We start from the raw sequence: 18,290 nt of genomic DNA on the forward strand, positions 1-18,290 counted from the left end.
GTTGATCTATGTGGGATGTGATCTCTTTATTGTCACTTTTAGCTCGGTTGACAAGACTAGTTATGAAATGGTTAAATGTGTCCAGCTTGCGAGGTGTGGGAAAGCCCATCCAAGCTGCAATGAAAATGAAAAAACGATAAGAAAATGTACGATACTGTGAGCAAGTGAAACAACAGAAAAGAATGCTAAAATAAGAAGCTAACGACAAACGACCAAACACTAAATAAACAACCAGACGAATTGGAACGAAAAATATCATGTCCACGAATAAAAGAAAATTCTTTTAGTTCGCCCACCGTGGGGCTCGAACCCACGACCACAAGATTAAGAGTCTTGCGCTCTACCGACTGAGCTAGACGGGCAGACATTCATGTGGTTAAACTATTTTATATAATATATCTACAATATGTTTAAATAAATGAACTAAAAATTGTTCCGCCAACATGATCTTTACGAAAGTTTTGATTAAAATAATTGATTGTTTTGGAACATCCTGTATTTAATGCCATCGGAAGCAGTGAATGACAAACTTTCGTGAACAACGCTGGGTGAGTTTGCCTTGGTCGGAAGTCACCATCCAAACAAAAATCTTTTCGTCACCCTTCATCATTTACAATGTTCAAAATGAGAATGGGTATTGGTTGGTTTTTCCACTTCTCTCTCGCTTCCGAAAGTCAAAATGCAACTCAAAGATGAATCCACCCACAGCTGCCAATCCGGTTGCAGAAACTCAAAAAGAAAATCTTGAAGCCAACACGTCTTTCTTCCACTTTTGCTTTCGCTCTTTCCTTATATTTCTGGCTTTCCACTTGAACCACCGACAACACACGCTGAAACAATGTCATTCAGCAGTCATGATGATGACAGGTACACTGCGGAGCTCTACACGTGCATGCCAACTCCTCATTTACTCCATGAATCATCCCACAACAACTTCAATGGAATGAAACAAACCAAAGCCAACCACATTCGACGCAAAAGGATGACAAGCTCTTGCATTGGTAGCCTATCTTCCTCAGGCCTGACGTCTCTTCTTCTTTTTCTATTTGCATGCACCTTCCTCCTACTCTCTATCATCATGAACATTTTTCTTGAACCAACCATCACAACACGAATGGACATTTTCGACTTTTGCATATTGGTGAAAGGTGCTGACCTTCCCCTTTATCAGTTCAACACTGAAACCAACTCCACACAAATCATGAAGCAAGACCGACAAGTCATTGCTTCAGGCTCTCATGTCTCGTGTTCTCTTTTGTCGACACAGACCATAACAATTTATCCTAATCCACACAAGTATCCTGAACCAGGTTGGAATTTTCAATATTTCAATGGTTATTATTGTCCAAGGAATGGACTATCCAATTTTGTTGGAAATCCAATGTACAAACTCATGGTTGGTTATGACCATATTATCATGATCAGTGCTGAAAGTAGTGTCAGTGGTAACAATGTAACTGTGAAACAAGTGTTATATGGAAAAGGAAACAATCTTGACGGAGCTTTGGCCATCGATCGGTTTGATAATCCTAAAAATGGTCCTTATTGGGCGAATACGACCTATACGATCAAATGGGGATCTGCTGTTCGACTTTATCAAATTGAGAATTTGTTGACGAATCGAACCTTGGAAAATAACATGTCACCATTAAGGACCATGACCTATGTGGATTGGAATGTTCCAACGATTGATGATGTCAATTATCACTACTTTGCTGAGAATAATATTTTACAGAACATTCATACATGTTATGCAAATAGTTTTTTGATTTTGAAGAATGGAGAAATTTATGGATTTGGTTCAAATGCCTTCAAGTCCATGGGTTTAATCGATGAAAATTTTAAAGTGAATTCTCCAACTCGATTAAGCACTTTGGAATCTCTCTTGAAGATCAATGGTGATTGGGTGGATACTCTCTATTGTGGATATTCCTCTGTTTTCATTGTTACCATACAAAAAAGAGTCATTGGTTTTGGAAGAAATGATGTGAATCAATTAGGATTGGGATTGGATTATGTTGGACAAAATTCTCTCTTACCAATGGTGCATCCATTTCTGACGAATTACATTCAACAAACCTCTCCAGTGAAAGCATTTTCATTTGGATTGAATTTCACAGCTGTACTCTTTCAAGATGGATCTGTATATTGTGCTGGATTGAATTTAAATCATCAATGTGGCTTGGGAATTAGTGATCCCATTATTCACCATTTCACACAAATTCCATTACCACTGAAAGTGGTCAAGATGACAACAACTGCCTATGCCTTGTTTTTAGGAACAGAATCTGGTGACTTGTATGTCAATGGTGCAAATGTTGGATTTGTTTTAGGTTTGGGAATTACGGATGAAAATGTAGTCGTAACCACTCCCACCAAAATTCCAACTCTTCGATCTTCTGATTTTGATATTTCCACAGGCTATCAACTCTTTCACGTCATTTATCAAAACGCCACAGCTGCATATGCATGGGGTTCGAATCAATTCAAACAATTATCATCTGTACTCACCGTTGGAGGTGAAGTTGTGTTTCCATCGCCTACAATCATTCCATTGACTTATATTGACCCAATTTTGAGTGAAATTCAAACCAATAACAAGTGTGTGATTGTGAACGGCCAATCCAGCAATGGATGTGACACCGCATCATTCTTACAACGAGTAGAGCATCAAACTGGATTCAACACAACTTTTGGAAAGTTTAGAGCTTACTGTAGCACTTTGGGAGGATACTATAATTATTCATCTTTGAAATGCTCTTGCTATCCAGGTTACACAGGATTTGCATGTCACCAATTTGACAATGCTTCTCAACTCGTTTGCAATGCATCGAATGCTGACAATTTTGCAAACCGTCCAAATCAATGTTATTGTGGAACTGAAGGTTATTATGGAGATCAGTGTCAATTCGTAGCACCGATTCGATCTGTGATCAGTTTTTCAAGAGGAAAGCTTCTTTCCAAATTTGCTCCAAGTTCAAGACTATTCGACTTTAACAATTTGAGAAGTGGAGCTACCCACTCAATGATGACCTCTTTATTGAACAAGCAAACAGTTTATGTGTTTGGATCGAACAATAATATCTATGGACAGTTTGGTAATGGCATTGCAAGCGCAAATATGCTGATGGATACCATTCAACGATCAGTCTTATTTGAAAAATTAGCTCTGAAAATCAATAGTAACATTAGTGCAGTATTTCCAATGTATCAACAATCAGTGGTCTTGTATAATGATGGATCTCTCTATCAAACCTCAAAGATATTTGTGAATGGTTCAAATATCCTGTTCATTGCCAACAATGTCAAATCATTATTTTGTTCTGGACAAACATGTTTTTATATTGACACTAGCGGAACTCTATTTGGTTTGTTTGACAATCAGTTCAATCAATTGGGATTGAGCGATTACAAGACGAGAGGTACCTTTGAATCTCAGCCAGTGAAGGTTTCTCTATGGAATAATAACATTCATGGCAAAGTGACGAAAGTATATCCTTCAAATAACTTCACTTTATTTGTGAATCAATTTGGAACTGTTTTTGGAATTGGCTCAAACAACAATTTCCAGTTAGGTCTTGGACATAGTATGGATATTAAGGATTACATTGTTCCTCTGCTTGTTGAATTGCCTGTTTTGGATGTTAAAAATAGCGAGCAAGCTACATTCTTGCAATTAAGTAATTTTAAATGGTACATGATGGGAAGAGATTTGTTAAATATCGATCCGATTGAACAATATTTGATTTATCCAACATTATTGAACAACACATTGGATGATGGAGAATTTATTTATACCATTAGAAATGATATCGTCATTACCAAGAATAGAAATGGTGTATTCACACAAATTTCATCATCACCACGAAAACCTCTCTCACAAGAAAACAGCACCACTCTTGTAGTGTCTGTCATGGGAAATGATATTTTAGGAATTGTTGTTCCTACCAATTCTCTTAAAAGTTCAATTACATGTCTCAGAGGAAGTTTCAATCTTGCCACAGATTCTTGCATTTGTGACGAAGGTTATACAGGAGCTAGTTGTAATATCACCCAATGTGACACTGATTGTGTGTCCAATTATGGAACCTCATGCATTGGTCCAAATATTTGTGCACCTCCTTCATCAAACACACCAATTGTTAATGAATTGAATTTGTTTGGAAGTCCTCAATACTTGAATGGCGGAGATGCAAGATCGTCCAGTATTTTCCTCAATAATGTCACCACAAATGTCATTGCTCATGCAACTGGAGAAACATTTTCTGTATTCATTCAGGATGATTTTAGAGCCAAGAGTTTGGGAGACAATGTCTACGGAATGCATGGAATTGGAGGGGCCAGTAAGAATCCCTTGATTGGCTTAACTCCAAACAACATTCTTTTACTTCCATTGAGATATCGTGGAGAAAACTTCAAATCCATCACTTCAGGAAAAAATTTTGTAATTGTTCTAACAGCAAATGGAAAATTGTTCAGTGTCGGAGATAATCAATTTGGTCAATTAGGATTAGGAGACAGAACTCCGAGGTATTTTTTAACACCCATTGATTCTCTTGCTTTTACCAAAATTGTTTATGTGAATTGTAATTCATATCATTGCTTTGCTGTTTCTGAGAATGGTGTTGTTTATTCGTGGGGTAACAATCAACATGGTCAATGTTGCAATTCTTCAGCCACAACACAAATCTCAATACCAACAGTGGTTGACTTTTCACCTTATGATGTTGTTAAACAAAAAATTGTGTTAGGACACAATGCAACCTTAATATTTACCATGGATGGAGGAGTTATTGGTTGTGGAAAAGTTCAAATTCCCTATGATTATGATCAAAAGGGAGTTGTGAAGAGATTGTTGCCATTCTTTAATTTGACCTCAACCTTTGACATTTCTCAAATACCTGACAAGTATCACTCGACCATGTGTCTTAAGAATGGAAAAACATCAGAAACTTGGTACTGCTTTGGTAAAAACAAGAAGGGTTGCTCCGGTTTTGGAAATGATGTTCCACTTTATGGTTTAACTCCTTCCGTGCATTATGGAGTGAAAAGTGGTGTATTTTTCTTTACACAATCTTCAGAGTTGAACTTTTATTACAATACCTCAATTGGACTGACCTATTTTGGATCAGGCAGCTTATTGAACAAGCCAGATAACATGGGAAATATTGTTCCAATTGAATGGTTCAGTACTTTTGGAAATCTTTTCGAAACGATACAAGCAAATGACAGGTTTGGATTCATGATCACAAAGCAAAGCCATTGTTACCATAGAGGTACTTTTTCAAATTCTGTTTGTACATGCAATGGAGTCAACTTTAGTGGTACTACATGTGAAATCAATACCAATCCAGAAATCTCAACAACTGCCAAACGTGTAACCACTACTTTTTTCAACAACATGGGTTCAAAGGTGACACAATATTTCGATACATCCAAGTTTGAGCTTTTTGGAAATTCTCCTTATGGATTCAATACAAGCAGAAACACTTTGTCTGCAGTGATGACTTTCTCCTCCAAACTTCCTTCTTCAGAATGGACAGAATTTGTATTTTCAATGGGCTCTTATTCCTCTGCTAATATCACTCTTACTTTTTTACAATCGGATGACTCTATTTCTGTCACAAAGCCAGTGAATTTCATTCTGTCTATTCCAGGAGAAGGTGACAACTCTCTTTTGAGTAGGAATGTTATAAAACTTCACACGGACACACAAGTGAAGGTAAATGTGGTTTATACAGTGAATAGTTTCTCATTGGACACGAATGTCGAAAATCAATGGCTGAAAGTCTATGTGAAAATGGATGATCAGCTTTATCCTGATGGCTACGTCAACGCAACCGCTTATTTAGAGTCTGAACAAAAAAATCGAATGTTGAACGTTTACTCTGTCAATTCAATCACTCCAAAGAATGCACAATCATTTCAAGCATTGAACGACCTTTGTTCAACAGGAATTTGTTCGACTGTAAATGGTATGATCTCAGAAATTCGACTCAACTCTTTCTTTAATTATAGCTTGTATCCAATCCTCAACGATGATGCATTCAAGAATGTTCAAGCATTCAAAAGCAATTCAATCAGTTCAATTCAATATCCGATTCACCAAACATTCAACTTTAGAAACTCATTAAGTTTGATCGATCTATCAAACAACGTCAACTTGGAACAATCAGCAAGCTATTTCGACACAAGCATTATTACTTACCGAAATGACATTTTTGTCAATCTTTCGAACACAAATGTTTGCGATATTCCTTTCGAAGATTATTTGTTGCATCCAACGCACTATGATTTTACCAACTCTTACATTTATTGCATGCTTCCATCTTTCAATAATACTTGGTGCAAATCTTTAACATTTAGAAAGTCTAAACTTGTATTTACTCAATTCTTTGACTCTGCACAATTATCCATTCCTTTAAATATTTGTAATGGATGTAAAATTTTGAATTGTTTGGACTTTTTAACTATGGAAAAATCAAGACTTTCTTATTATTTCCAATTTCCAAATGGTTCCACACTTGATATGAATGACTTTGGATCTCTAATGGTTGATAGAAACGACGAACATGTGAACTTATTATTGGACAACTTTAAAGAAAAGCTCTTTCTTGATTATGATGTTCAATATTTAGAGTTTGGATTAATCTATAAGTATGACAACTTCGTTCCAGCGAAACAAAAACTGAGAGGTACATTGAAAATTGAATATTTTAGAACTCTACCAAATTTCAAGACATATCCCTATATTGTTCAAAGAGATAGTGAAAATATCGTCGCTCTTGAAAGTAGCTTGTTGCCAGATTTTTTGAGCTTTAACAATATTTATTGCAAAACTGTTTTTGGAAATACTCTTTTAGTTCAAAATGTCACAGTACCTTCGATTGGAACTTGCACGGTACGAAGTGGAGTTGAGTATAACCAAAATATTACTGTTGAGCTCTATGCTTTCCCTCACAACAACTTTTCATCATACAAAATTGGTGAATTTAGAGTTTATGTTCTCAACTTTACCTTAACTCCAAACATTATTCAGAAATACGCAACTGAATATCCAATCATGAATAGCTATGGACAATCAAGTGAATTGCAAAATTTCCTGATGAATGAAAATTTGGAATTTAGAGAGAATGATCTTGTGGTTTATCGTGTGAACACCACTGGTACCAATTTGAAAATTAGTTCTTTCAATTCGCAACCAATTACGATGGATTTATACCAACAGAATTTGGAATTGTTTTTGAACGGGGCTTCTCTCTCACAATATTTCACTCAATTGGTTTACAATCCTTTTGTATTGCAAAGAGTCAGTCCATTACTCAGCTTTGATGACAATGTTGTGGTTTCATTGTCAACAGATCGTCCACTGACTACAAATTTACCTTCCACGCAGATCCAATACCGCTGTTTCAATACAGCTCGAAATGAGTCATTCTTGGCTTATTATTCCAATAGCGTTTTTAATTGTAACATCACTGGATTGGCAAAAAGAAGTCCTGAAACTTTGGATCTTCGAGTAGATGTTAAAATTGATCTCTTTAATAATGGAAATTGGTTGAGTATCTCGAGTAATGTGTTGACATTCTATCATGTCACTCGAAACATGAATCTTACGTTCACTCCAGACTCTTCTAAACTCACATACAGAAGATATGACATGAGCTCACCACCATTACCCACAACAGTTAGTATCCAATTGTTGACTCCCTTCCAAATACCAGAGAGCGAACTATCAAGATTCTCCATATGTGTTTTCGATAGCTATGGTGACATTATGAAAGAACGATCTAACTACAAGCCTGATAATATCATGTCCGCTATGGTCTATGCTCGTTCTATTGGATATACTGATATTTATATTTGTGGAGATGGACAAACAGCAACAGTGCCTCTGAAAATGCTTGTTTTGAATTACACCTCCTACGAAGTGAAACCATTGTTTGGTCTGGAGAATCAACAATCCTACACTCTCTACATGTATCATTATGGACCTCTCTTTTACTCAGATTCTTTGTACAGCATTTCGTATTCATGTGCATTACGTTCTTCTCTTGGAAGCAACGATTCAGTGTACAGTAACAATATTTCGACCATTCACTTTGGATCCTATTACATGACGAAATGTACCTTCTCAGACATTCGTGTGATGTCTGGAGTGTTGCATTCCTTCGATTTATTGGCACAACATCAATCGATGAATTATACATTTGGTCCAGCGTTTATTGTTCGATTTTTATCTCAAAAAACCTTAGATTCCACTTGGCCTTTTGTGACTCACGTTCCAGTGGATGGAATCATTTCGACCCAGATGTTGACCAATGATTCGGCCTTATTCATGACTCTTAATACTCCACAACAACCTCGATTTAAGTCACATGTGGAATGTCTCTTGTTTGATGTTGGGGCTGACTTGCCTTTTATATCGACAACCATGAGCTCTGGCTCCTTTGATGGAAATCAATTGATTTGTGAATTCAAAGCTTTTGATCCATCTACAAGGTCTGGTCCGTTTGAAATATCATTGGGTTCCTATGTTCCTGAAGAACAAGCGTTAATTGAAATTTCTACAAGAGCAGTTCACTATACTTACAAAGATTGGATCACCTATCAATTCTCAGGATACCCAATTTTAGAGAAAAATAGATCCATTTCGATCAATTTTAATTTATTCACACCTTACAAACAATTAACGTTGAATTACTCTCTAATTTCTTCGACTCCAAACATTAGTACTCTAATCACCAACTGTGATTTTTCAGGCTCAAAAACATGTCAAGCAAGTTATTCCACACCTTACATGACTGCACCTGTTCTTCAACAATATCAAATTTTGGTGTCCTTAATGAATGGAAATTTTGTGCAAAGTCAGGCATTACGTGTGGAAAAATTTGTGTACAATCCAAGAATTGAGATTAGCAATTATCTACCTTTTATTTTCGATTTAACATTGGGAGAGAATATTCCCAATTTGAGAATTTTAACCAAGTATTATTTGAACACTGATTTCTCGTACAAGTTAAAGATGAACACTGATTTTGTTCCAATCAATATCATCGATGAAGGAAGTCGAAGAGTCATACAATCCAACAATATTCTTGTTCCTTCAACTCCAACAGATCTGGTTTCTCGTGTCATGACATCTTTTAATGGAATTGATTTTACTGTGGACGATCTTCCTTCTACGATTTTCATTCGAGAATTATTCACAGTTCCAAACATTTTGATTCAATCCAACAATTTGCAAAATTTCACCATTTCCACAGATGTGACCATTCCAAAACCCATCAACAATTCATATGCTCTTCAATTTATGAATGTTGCGTATCCTTGCACCTATGATCAGAAAACTTTCACTTGTCCGATTCAATTATCGTATTTAGGAACAGCCTTTTATCAAGAAAAGTTATCCTTGTTGGACGGTAATGTCACCATTACAAAAATTGGACTTCCACTTGTAATATTCAAGAAGGTATCTCTGGATAGCGTTCAACCAACTTTGTTGCTTCAAAATTCTCAACTCAACACCACTGTCATACTTTCTCAAAACTTCTTTGATCAATTCGATACGAAAGAGTTCAAATTAAGTTGTGTAGTTCAAGATGGTAATTATTCTGCGATCAATGTTGGATCCAAGGGCGTCAAATGCAACTTTAATTCTTTGAGTCTTGGAAGAAAATCTATCAAAGTTTATTTTGAATCAAATAACAAGTATCGAACAGCAAATCAGTTATTAGTGAATGAGGAAGATGCCTCCAAAGATTTTGAAGTAATTTCTGCACCCAAAATCATGTTGGACCCACAAATTCCACAAAGTACATTATATTATACTTTGGACTCTTTTTCGTTGGTGAATATTACCATTTTAGTGACCAATACCAACTTTTCCCAAGATGGTACTTTGTATGATTTGAGAAAGGAATTTGGAATTCTTGGAAAGGACAAACTGATTGAGTCCATCCTTTATCTTGGAAAGTCTGGAAATGATTACAAATTCCAACTCTCGTTTTATCCATCCAATGACTATGAAGGTTATGTTCCTTTCCGTCTCGTTAAGGTTGTGAAATCTTCTTCATCCAACTCTCGAGCTCTCACTTCAGATGATTACATTTTGACTCAAATTTCTGATCTTGTCATGACATTTGTGAGAAGAATAACCATTTCTAGGAGCGTTCCGTCTTTTGGTGTTGAATCCACCGAGAGAAGTGTTCAAATTTATTCCAATTTCAACTTTTTACTCTTTTCTCCAGATGCCTCTTTGCAGCAAGATGGAAAAGTTGCTTTTCATTGCAAATATGATTACAAACCAAGAGTGGATGTAAATGTTTACAAATATACTTCATCTGCATCCATATTCAACAATGAAGCTTTTGAGTGTTTGATCAAGACACCTGATGTTGGAGAAGTTCAAATTGATTTATTTGTTACCAAAGACGGTACAACTTTACCATTGAATATAATTCCCTTGAGTTATATGGTACTTGACGGATTGTTTTTACAACCAACATCCTATGGATTGCGATCTGAAGTCAATAATCGACATGTGTCACCATTCAAAGTTTCAAAATATGCGACACTCTCTGGAATTTCAAACTTGGATTTTTACAATCAATTTATTGGCAAAATTTCTCAACCAAACATTGTCTTCTCTTGTGAGAAACAATTAGTGGTCAATGATTATCCAATCTTGAACTGCACTCTTCCTGTAATGGATGCTGCAACTGTTAATTCCTTCCAAGAATACGAAATGAAGATCTACACAAGCCCAGACATGTTATATGTTTCGAATTTCTCATTAGGATGGGTTCCAACCACGTACCTCTATGTTGAACAAATTAGACCATTAATTGTTCAAAAATCAGCGAATAGAAATGATCTCAAGAAATTTAATGTCACCATTAATGGTGATTCAAGAGTAATTTCGAGTCAATTACCTCAAGGAAACTTTGCCATTTATTTGTCAAATACTGGACTGGCAATGTTACCTTCCTCTTCGAAATATTCAAATCTTGAGACTCAATTAGCTGTTCAAACTTCTAGACTTCAAGAAAGTGTTCAACTTCAATATGTCAATTACAACATGCTCACTCCAATCATTGACATACCTTCACAAGTTGCTCAGAAACAAGTGGTCATTAACAATGCAGATCTTGTCACTCTCAATTACGATCCAAATAGCAAACGAGGATCAAAATCAAGTATCGAAACCATTACTCTTTCCATCACTAACAATTTGGCAACCACTTTCATGTTAGAAAATGGAGGATACGATGGATCCATTCAATGTTATCAAAAAGACAAGAGTACTTTTTCTGTGGCAACTATCACCTCTGTAACTCCGAGCTTGATCACTTTCACATGTACAGTTACTAAGGGATCTTTCTTTGATTACACACAAATCTATCAAACTTTACTCGAAGTATGGTATTTGAATGAGATTGCTGAAAATGGAGCCATGAAAATATCCTCCAATGTTCTTTCGTTTTTATGGCTTCCTTCAAAGATCATGGAACTTGAAAATGTTTCTCCCTATGCTTTTATTTCAACGATTGGAAACATGGATGTTACTCTTAATGCCAACGATTCATTTGTTCCAATTTCTGAAGGGTATTCGTGTGTGTTGAAAAATTCCCAAACAGGGCTCACTGAACGAAAACAAGGTATTTATAAGAATAGTAAGACCATTTCATGTCCATTCAACGTAGGAAATTTAGTATCAGGTGTCTTTACTATTCAAATTAAGTTTACAATTGGTTCTAATGATGACTCCTTGACCAACGCAATGGAGATTTCATTTATTGATCAATACCAAACCATTGAGTACATTCAACCATTTGTGACCTATTACTTATCAACAGCAAGAGGTTCTCAGTCAACTGTTTCCTATTCGATTCCATTGAACTTTCTTCCACAGTCACTTTCATGCGTTTTCCAAGAAGGTGACATGATCCGACAAATGGTCAAGGTTTCGAAACGTCAAAACAATTTAATCGATTGCTCGTTCACCAATGATGCCTCTTTCTTGGGTGACAATGTCATGACTTCTCTTGTCATTGATTTGGGAGGAAACAATCTTTTGAACATTTCCTCCAATGCAGTCGAATTGGTTCTCTTTAGGAGCAAACTTTCTTGGACACCACCACTCGAGATTCTTACACAGTCTGTTTTAACTTCTAATTTTGAGCTCGTCAATTACTATGTTCCAATTTCAAAAACATATAATTTGACTCAAACCATTGTTGCAGTGCCATACACAAAATCCCAAAACATTGCTGATTTGAACACTGTTCCATTAGAATGTGCTTCAGCTTCGAAATGTAAATTCGACTCGGTCCTAAACCTCATCTCCAAAATACCTTCCTATTTAGCAAGCGCAATTCAATTCACAAATAATGCATCCAACAGGAAATGTTTTGTGACTTCCGACGATATGGTTTTATTTGTACCAAAATCTGAATTTAACATTTCGCACATTTCTCCCTTTGTTGCTGATTATCGCTATGCCAATGGAGTGGATCAACAATTCTTGTTCACGAGTACAAGTCTTAATGCTGAGGATTTCCAAATCATGTGTGAATATGGATCCACCAAGGTCAATATGACTAAAGATCAAAAATGTGTGGTTAAACCACAACGAGATGCAAATGGAAATCTATTGAAAGGAAATAGAAACATTGTTTTGACATGGATGGGAAGAAATTTATATGCTTCAAAGAATTTCTTTGTGACATTTAATGAGTCTTTCACTTTGGATCCAGTCATTTCGTTTTTGGAATACCCAACAGTCATTCCAATGAATTCTTTTCTTCCAATTCCATTTGGAGGAAGCTTTGATGGCTACAACTTTGAAATTGGTATTTACGATAAGCAGAGATTGATTGGAACAGCTCCCTGTACTCAACCAACCAACAATAGTCCTTTCCTTAATTGCACCAAACCTTACCTCTCTTACAAGACAGAAAAGGCCATCACGACCATTCCACAGTTATTGATCAATTCTCAACTAGCATTTCGACTACGAGGTGACTTGATTTTATACAACAAACCTACTGCTACTTTGAAACGAAATTACCTTGTGATGGATACTAAAATATCTCTAGACATTTCTGGTTCATATTTCTTCAGTAGAGATAGTGTCACATTGAGCTTGAGTAAGAATTCCACTCAATTGAATTTCCCTGCACGATGGATGAGTTCTTCACTGCTTACGGTTGAGAATGTTTGGATTCCTTCCTCCTCAACCTCTTTCTCCTCATTTAGTGCCAATTTAATGTTTGGATCTGGAGCGTCAGTGTCTCTTCCATTCGTCTATCCATACGATCCATCTCAGATCACTATCGATTCGTTTACCATTGATACTTCTCAAAAGGATAAGAACTTGTATGTCGTTGCATCCAATGTTCAAAAAGTGATGGAAATTTCGCTGAATACTTCCGGTTTAGTCATTAATTCCTATTCCTGTAAGGTCAAATTTGACGATGGAACCATTTCTTCAATTTTGGATGCAGTCATCTACGGTGGACATTTAATTGAAACTCGCACACCACTCATGTGGTATCACGACTTGATTTTCCCTCGAATTATTTCCTTCTCGGTTTCAATTGACGATGGATTCACATTTATCACATCTCCCAAAGCAAAATTTTCAATGATTGAAGGAAGTATTAGTAGCATTCAACTTTCAAACTATTTATTCTTTTCAGATGGATTGAATCAAGTGTCCATGATCAATGCTGGTTTCAACTCTTCCAATATTGAAATTGCTCTTTTGAGAACTAATACTTCTGGTATCTTGAAACAAGATTTTATTTCGATGAGCTGTACGAATCAAGGAATATGTGTATTGGATTGGTCACAAGTGGTGTTCACAAATAGTTTTGATGTTGAATTTTATGAATTTGATCGAATGAGAATTGAGAAAATGGCTTCCTCAAAAATCTTCTATTTAGCGCAAAAGGTTCTTTTATTCAACAAGAATACGAAATTGAAACAAATACCAATTTCGCTCTCACACAAACAAATTCAACAAGGAGCAAGCACTACATTAAGCATTACATTACCTGCAACCGTATCTAATGGTCATTTGTCCAATATTCCAAAGGTTTACTTGCAAATTTCATGCCCGGATATTGTCGGTGCGACACTTGCAACTTCAGTTCAATGGACCTCACCCACTTCATTCATCATCACTCTAGATCATGTACCAGTGGTTCAATTTGTTTCTACATTGACACTCTTCTCAATTTCATTTGATAACCTCCATTACCTGTCAGTTGTCAATGATGGAAATAACAAAGTGACCATGTATCAACAATTTAGCTTTACCATCACCAATCAATATCAAAAATCAAAAGCTTCTACCTTTGCGGGTACACCATTCAAAATTACCTTCCTTAATGCATTACTCATTGATGACTCTATTCCAATCAAATTCAAAATTTCATCCCCTTCTTATCCTCAATTCTTCACTCCCTATTATGGAATTGCCTCTCGAGCGACTATCACGAATGGCGCTAGATCTATTTCAACTGTTTCACAATTATCCTTAACAGCTCCATCAGTATCCACTTTATTAACAGTCGATAAGAGTATGGTCCGTTTCCCATCGACATTAAGTCTTGGAATTTCCATTCTCGGAGATGATCAATATATCTCAAATGATCTTGTCTATGACGACTCGATTGCTGATCCACCAGTCATTGTCAGCGTAGTTCCAATGGATTTACCAATTTTGGATGAAATGAATGGAATGGAAATTAAGGCGTCTTCCATCTACCCAAACAACACCTTTTGTATTTTCAGACCTTTCCGTGACTCCAATGATACCTATGTCATCAATGCCAACTTTATTGATGATTTCTCAATCAGCTGTTCTGTGAATACTCAAATGTTAGTGTCAGCATTGCAACTTGAAAATACTATGGAAGCAGTTCTCTCCTTAAAATCCAATTTAGATGAAAGTAGAGAAAATGTCAATGTTCCTCTTTACAAACAAATTAGAATTGATTCCTTCACTCCATTGCAAGGTCTGACCACAGGTCAATTCCAATCCACTTTTTATGGTAATTTCCCAATTCATCCAAAAGAAGAAGTATATCTTGCACAAGGCAGAATGAAATTCCGTGTCAAGTTTGGCTCTCGAGAAACTGTTGCTTGTACTCGAATTTCATCGAATATTGTGACATGTAATGGTACATCAAATCCTGTCTCTGAAGTTGAAGTTTTCCTTTCAAGAAATTCGTTGAATTATGTGAAAGCAGCAAACAAATTCACATATATTGGATGTGGACCTGGTTATGAACAATCTTCCTTTGCTGAATTATGTAAACCATGTCAACCAGGTTTTTACAAAAATTACACTGGTGGACCTTGTATTGCATGTGATGTTGGATCTTACACTTCCTCTTTTGGCTCCACCTATTGCACTAAATGTCCTTCACTTCAAACCACACAAAGCACGGGAGCTGTTTCCATCAATGACTGTGGATGTCCTGCTTTCAAGTACTATTATGATGTATTCAAATCACGGTGTGAACCATGTCCAAAAGGAGCCAAATGCTCATTTTTTAATACGACCTATCCAACAGCACTTTCAGGGTATTGGCATTCGAATGCATCAGGTTACAATCCTTACAACTTTTATGAATGCATTCCAAGCAGTTCATGTGGTGAAGGTCAGTTTGAAAATTGTACCGAAGGTTATACTGGTTATGTGTGTGGTTTATGTGAAGAAGGATATTATCGAAGTTCAAGATCTTGTCAAAAATGTTCAGCATTGGCTCCTCTCTTCTTGGCCCTCTTGATTGGTGGTGTCGCAGTCATTGCTGTCATATTCTTTATGATTTCTTCAGTCAAAGTTCATCACATTTCCTCACTTTCGATTGCTCTCTTCTTCTTCCAAGTGAATAGCATGTGGACGAAATTTGATTTACAATTACCAACAGAGATTTCAGGACTTTTCACAGCATCTTCTGCTTCAACCTTCAATTTTGATTTTATTCAATTCCAATGTGTATTTCCAATTGGATTTGTTCCTCAATGGATTTTAAAGATGTGTATTCCAATCATGTTATTGGCACTCTTTGTGTTTTTATATGGATTGGGAGAGTTGAGAAATTTATTTGCCAAATGGGTAGGACATCGAATTAAATGGAAGAAATGGCCAGTCACTTCACTCTATCATGAACTCATTCAACGCAATGAGAAAGAAGCCAAGCTTGAATCCAAACTCAAGAAATTTAAATTCTTTATTTCGGGATTCTATTATTCCTTAAAAGTGGCCATTTACAAGTTTCAACACAAAATCATTTGGTCTCTCACCACGTATTTACTAAGAAAGGAAATGAAGAAATTCATGAATAATTGTATTCATTCGTTCATTACCTTCCTTTCTCTGGCATACATGTATATCATACAGACCTCAGTGGATATCTTCCTCTGTAAGGGACAAAACGATGGAACTAAGAACTTGGAACAAGCACCTCACATTACCTGTTTTGAAGGAAGTTGGTGGATCATGTTCCCCTTCTCTGTGATTTACTTTATTTTGTTCGGATTGGGAGCTGCTGTCTTTTTCATTTATACAGGAATTCGTTACAGAAAAGTGAAGTTGTCAGGAGATGATGATTTCATTCAGAGATTTAAATTCCTCTTCACCAAATTTAAACCTAGATATTTCTATTATGAGAGTATTATTACTGTGAGAAAATTGGTCTTCTCAGTTCTCTACGTGTTTTTAGCTCCACTTCAAGTGATTGCTTTGGGATTTATTTTAATTTTCATTTCATTTGTGATTCACATGCAATTAGTTCCATATTCGAAAAAGATGCATAATTTGATTGAATATGTGACATTGGTGGCGACCTTATTCACACTGTTTTTGGGAGTGGTCTTTTTCTATGATGTTTCATCATTGCAAGGAGTGTTATGGATTCGAACTTTTGCTCTAGTATTGACGATCATTATTTTCGTTTTAACTTCTGCCGTTTTGGTCTTGGCAGTGTTGTGGGACATTCGAACGAGAAAAAAGAAGGAAGAGAAGAAGATTAAGGAAAAACTGGAAGAAATTAAGAACTTATTGGCAACCAATGAAGGAAATGACTCTAAAGTGAGTGAGCAAATGATGGAAACTATTGTTTTTGGATTGGATGTAGATGAATTGGATGACGAAACTCAGAATACAACCGATTTGACTTCATCGATCACCAACAAGAAGGAAACAATTAACGATGTCTTTTCAAATCTGTTCTCATTGGAACGAAGAAAAAAGAAAGCTAAGAAAATCAAAGATACGGGAGCCAAGTTTAAGAACAAGTTAAAAACCAAGACCACAAGTACTTCTCGTGGTCTTGGTGGTGGTGAAGATTTGTCATCCATCAATGAAGATTTAATGATGATTGAAATGGACGTGACAACATCCACCACAGACAATAACAAAACTTCACGACAAGTAGCAACTACAAGCTCGATGACAAAGTCTGAGAAAGTCGTATCAGAAACCCCCAATTTGTTCCAATAAACCTTAGATTTCCATATATGAATTTTTTGTGGTATTTCCACTCATGCATTCAGATGCAAATCATCCTTCTTGTGAAACCTGTTCCCACTATTTGCTTGATTACTCACTGATTTGTTACTCATCAATTCATTGAAAGCACAACAGTTTGACTCTAGTCTGGCGTTGTAGAATAACGAAGGAGGTATAGTATAGGTGGGAGCTTCGGCGACAATGTAATACCACTACTCCTTATTGTTATTCTACTAACTTCATAAGAGAACGAGTGTAGCGATACACTTTTTTGGTAAAAAGATACCGAGTTCATGATCGATGGAGAACATCGCCAGGTGGGGAGTTTGGCTGGGGCGGCACATCTGTTAAAAGATAACGCAGGTGTACAAAGGTCATCACAACAAGGTCAGAAACCTTGTGTTGCGGATAAGGCCAATAGATGGCTTGACTAATACCTCCAGTAAAGGTATTAGATGCGAAAGCATGTCCCAGCGATCCTTTAGTTTCTGTAGCAATACAGGATCTCAAAGTTTGAGGCTAGAGGTGTCAGAAAAATTACCATAGGGATAACTGGCTTGTGGCCGCCAAGCGTTCATAGCGACGTGGCTTTTTGATCCTTCGATGTCGGCTCTTCCTATCATTGCGAAGCAGAATTCGCAAAGTGTTGGATTGTTCACCCACTAACAGGGAACGTGAGCTGGGTTTAGACCGTCGTGAGACAGGTTAGTTTTACCCTACTAACCAATTTCGGTGCCAGTAGTAAATCTTAGTACGAGAGGAA

General features: G+C 36.5%; 1 protein-coding gene across 1 annotated transcript; it reads left to right on the forward strand.

Annotated features, from left to right (window-relative positions):
* Positions 1-1,078: 1,078 nt before the first annotated feature.
* On the forward strand, positions 1,079-17,518 carry FDP41_001727 (uncharacterized protein; the record flags this gene model as incomplete). The annotated part of the gene is made up of 2 exons (XM_044704843.1): positions 1,079-12,317; positions 12,369-17,518. The coding sequence occupies 2 exons, from the start codon at positions 1,079-1,081 to the stop codon at positions 17,516-17,518; spliced, it is 16,389 nt and encodes a 5,462-aa protein (XP_044564097.1).
* Between the last annotated feature and the right edge of the window lie 772 nt (positions 17,519-18,290).

This window comes from Naegleria fowleri (genome assembly GCF_008403515.1).
Source record: "Naegleria fowleri strain ATCC 30894 chromosome Unknown tig27, whole genome shotgun sequence".
In the NCBI taxonomy this organism is placed as follows: Eukaryota; Heterolobosea; class Eutetramitea; order Acrasida; family Naegleriidae; genus Naegleria; species Naegleria fowleri.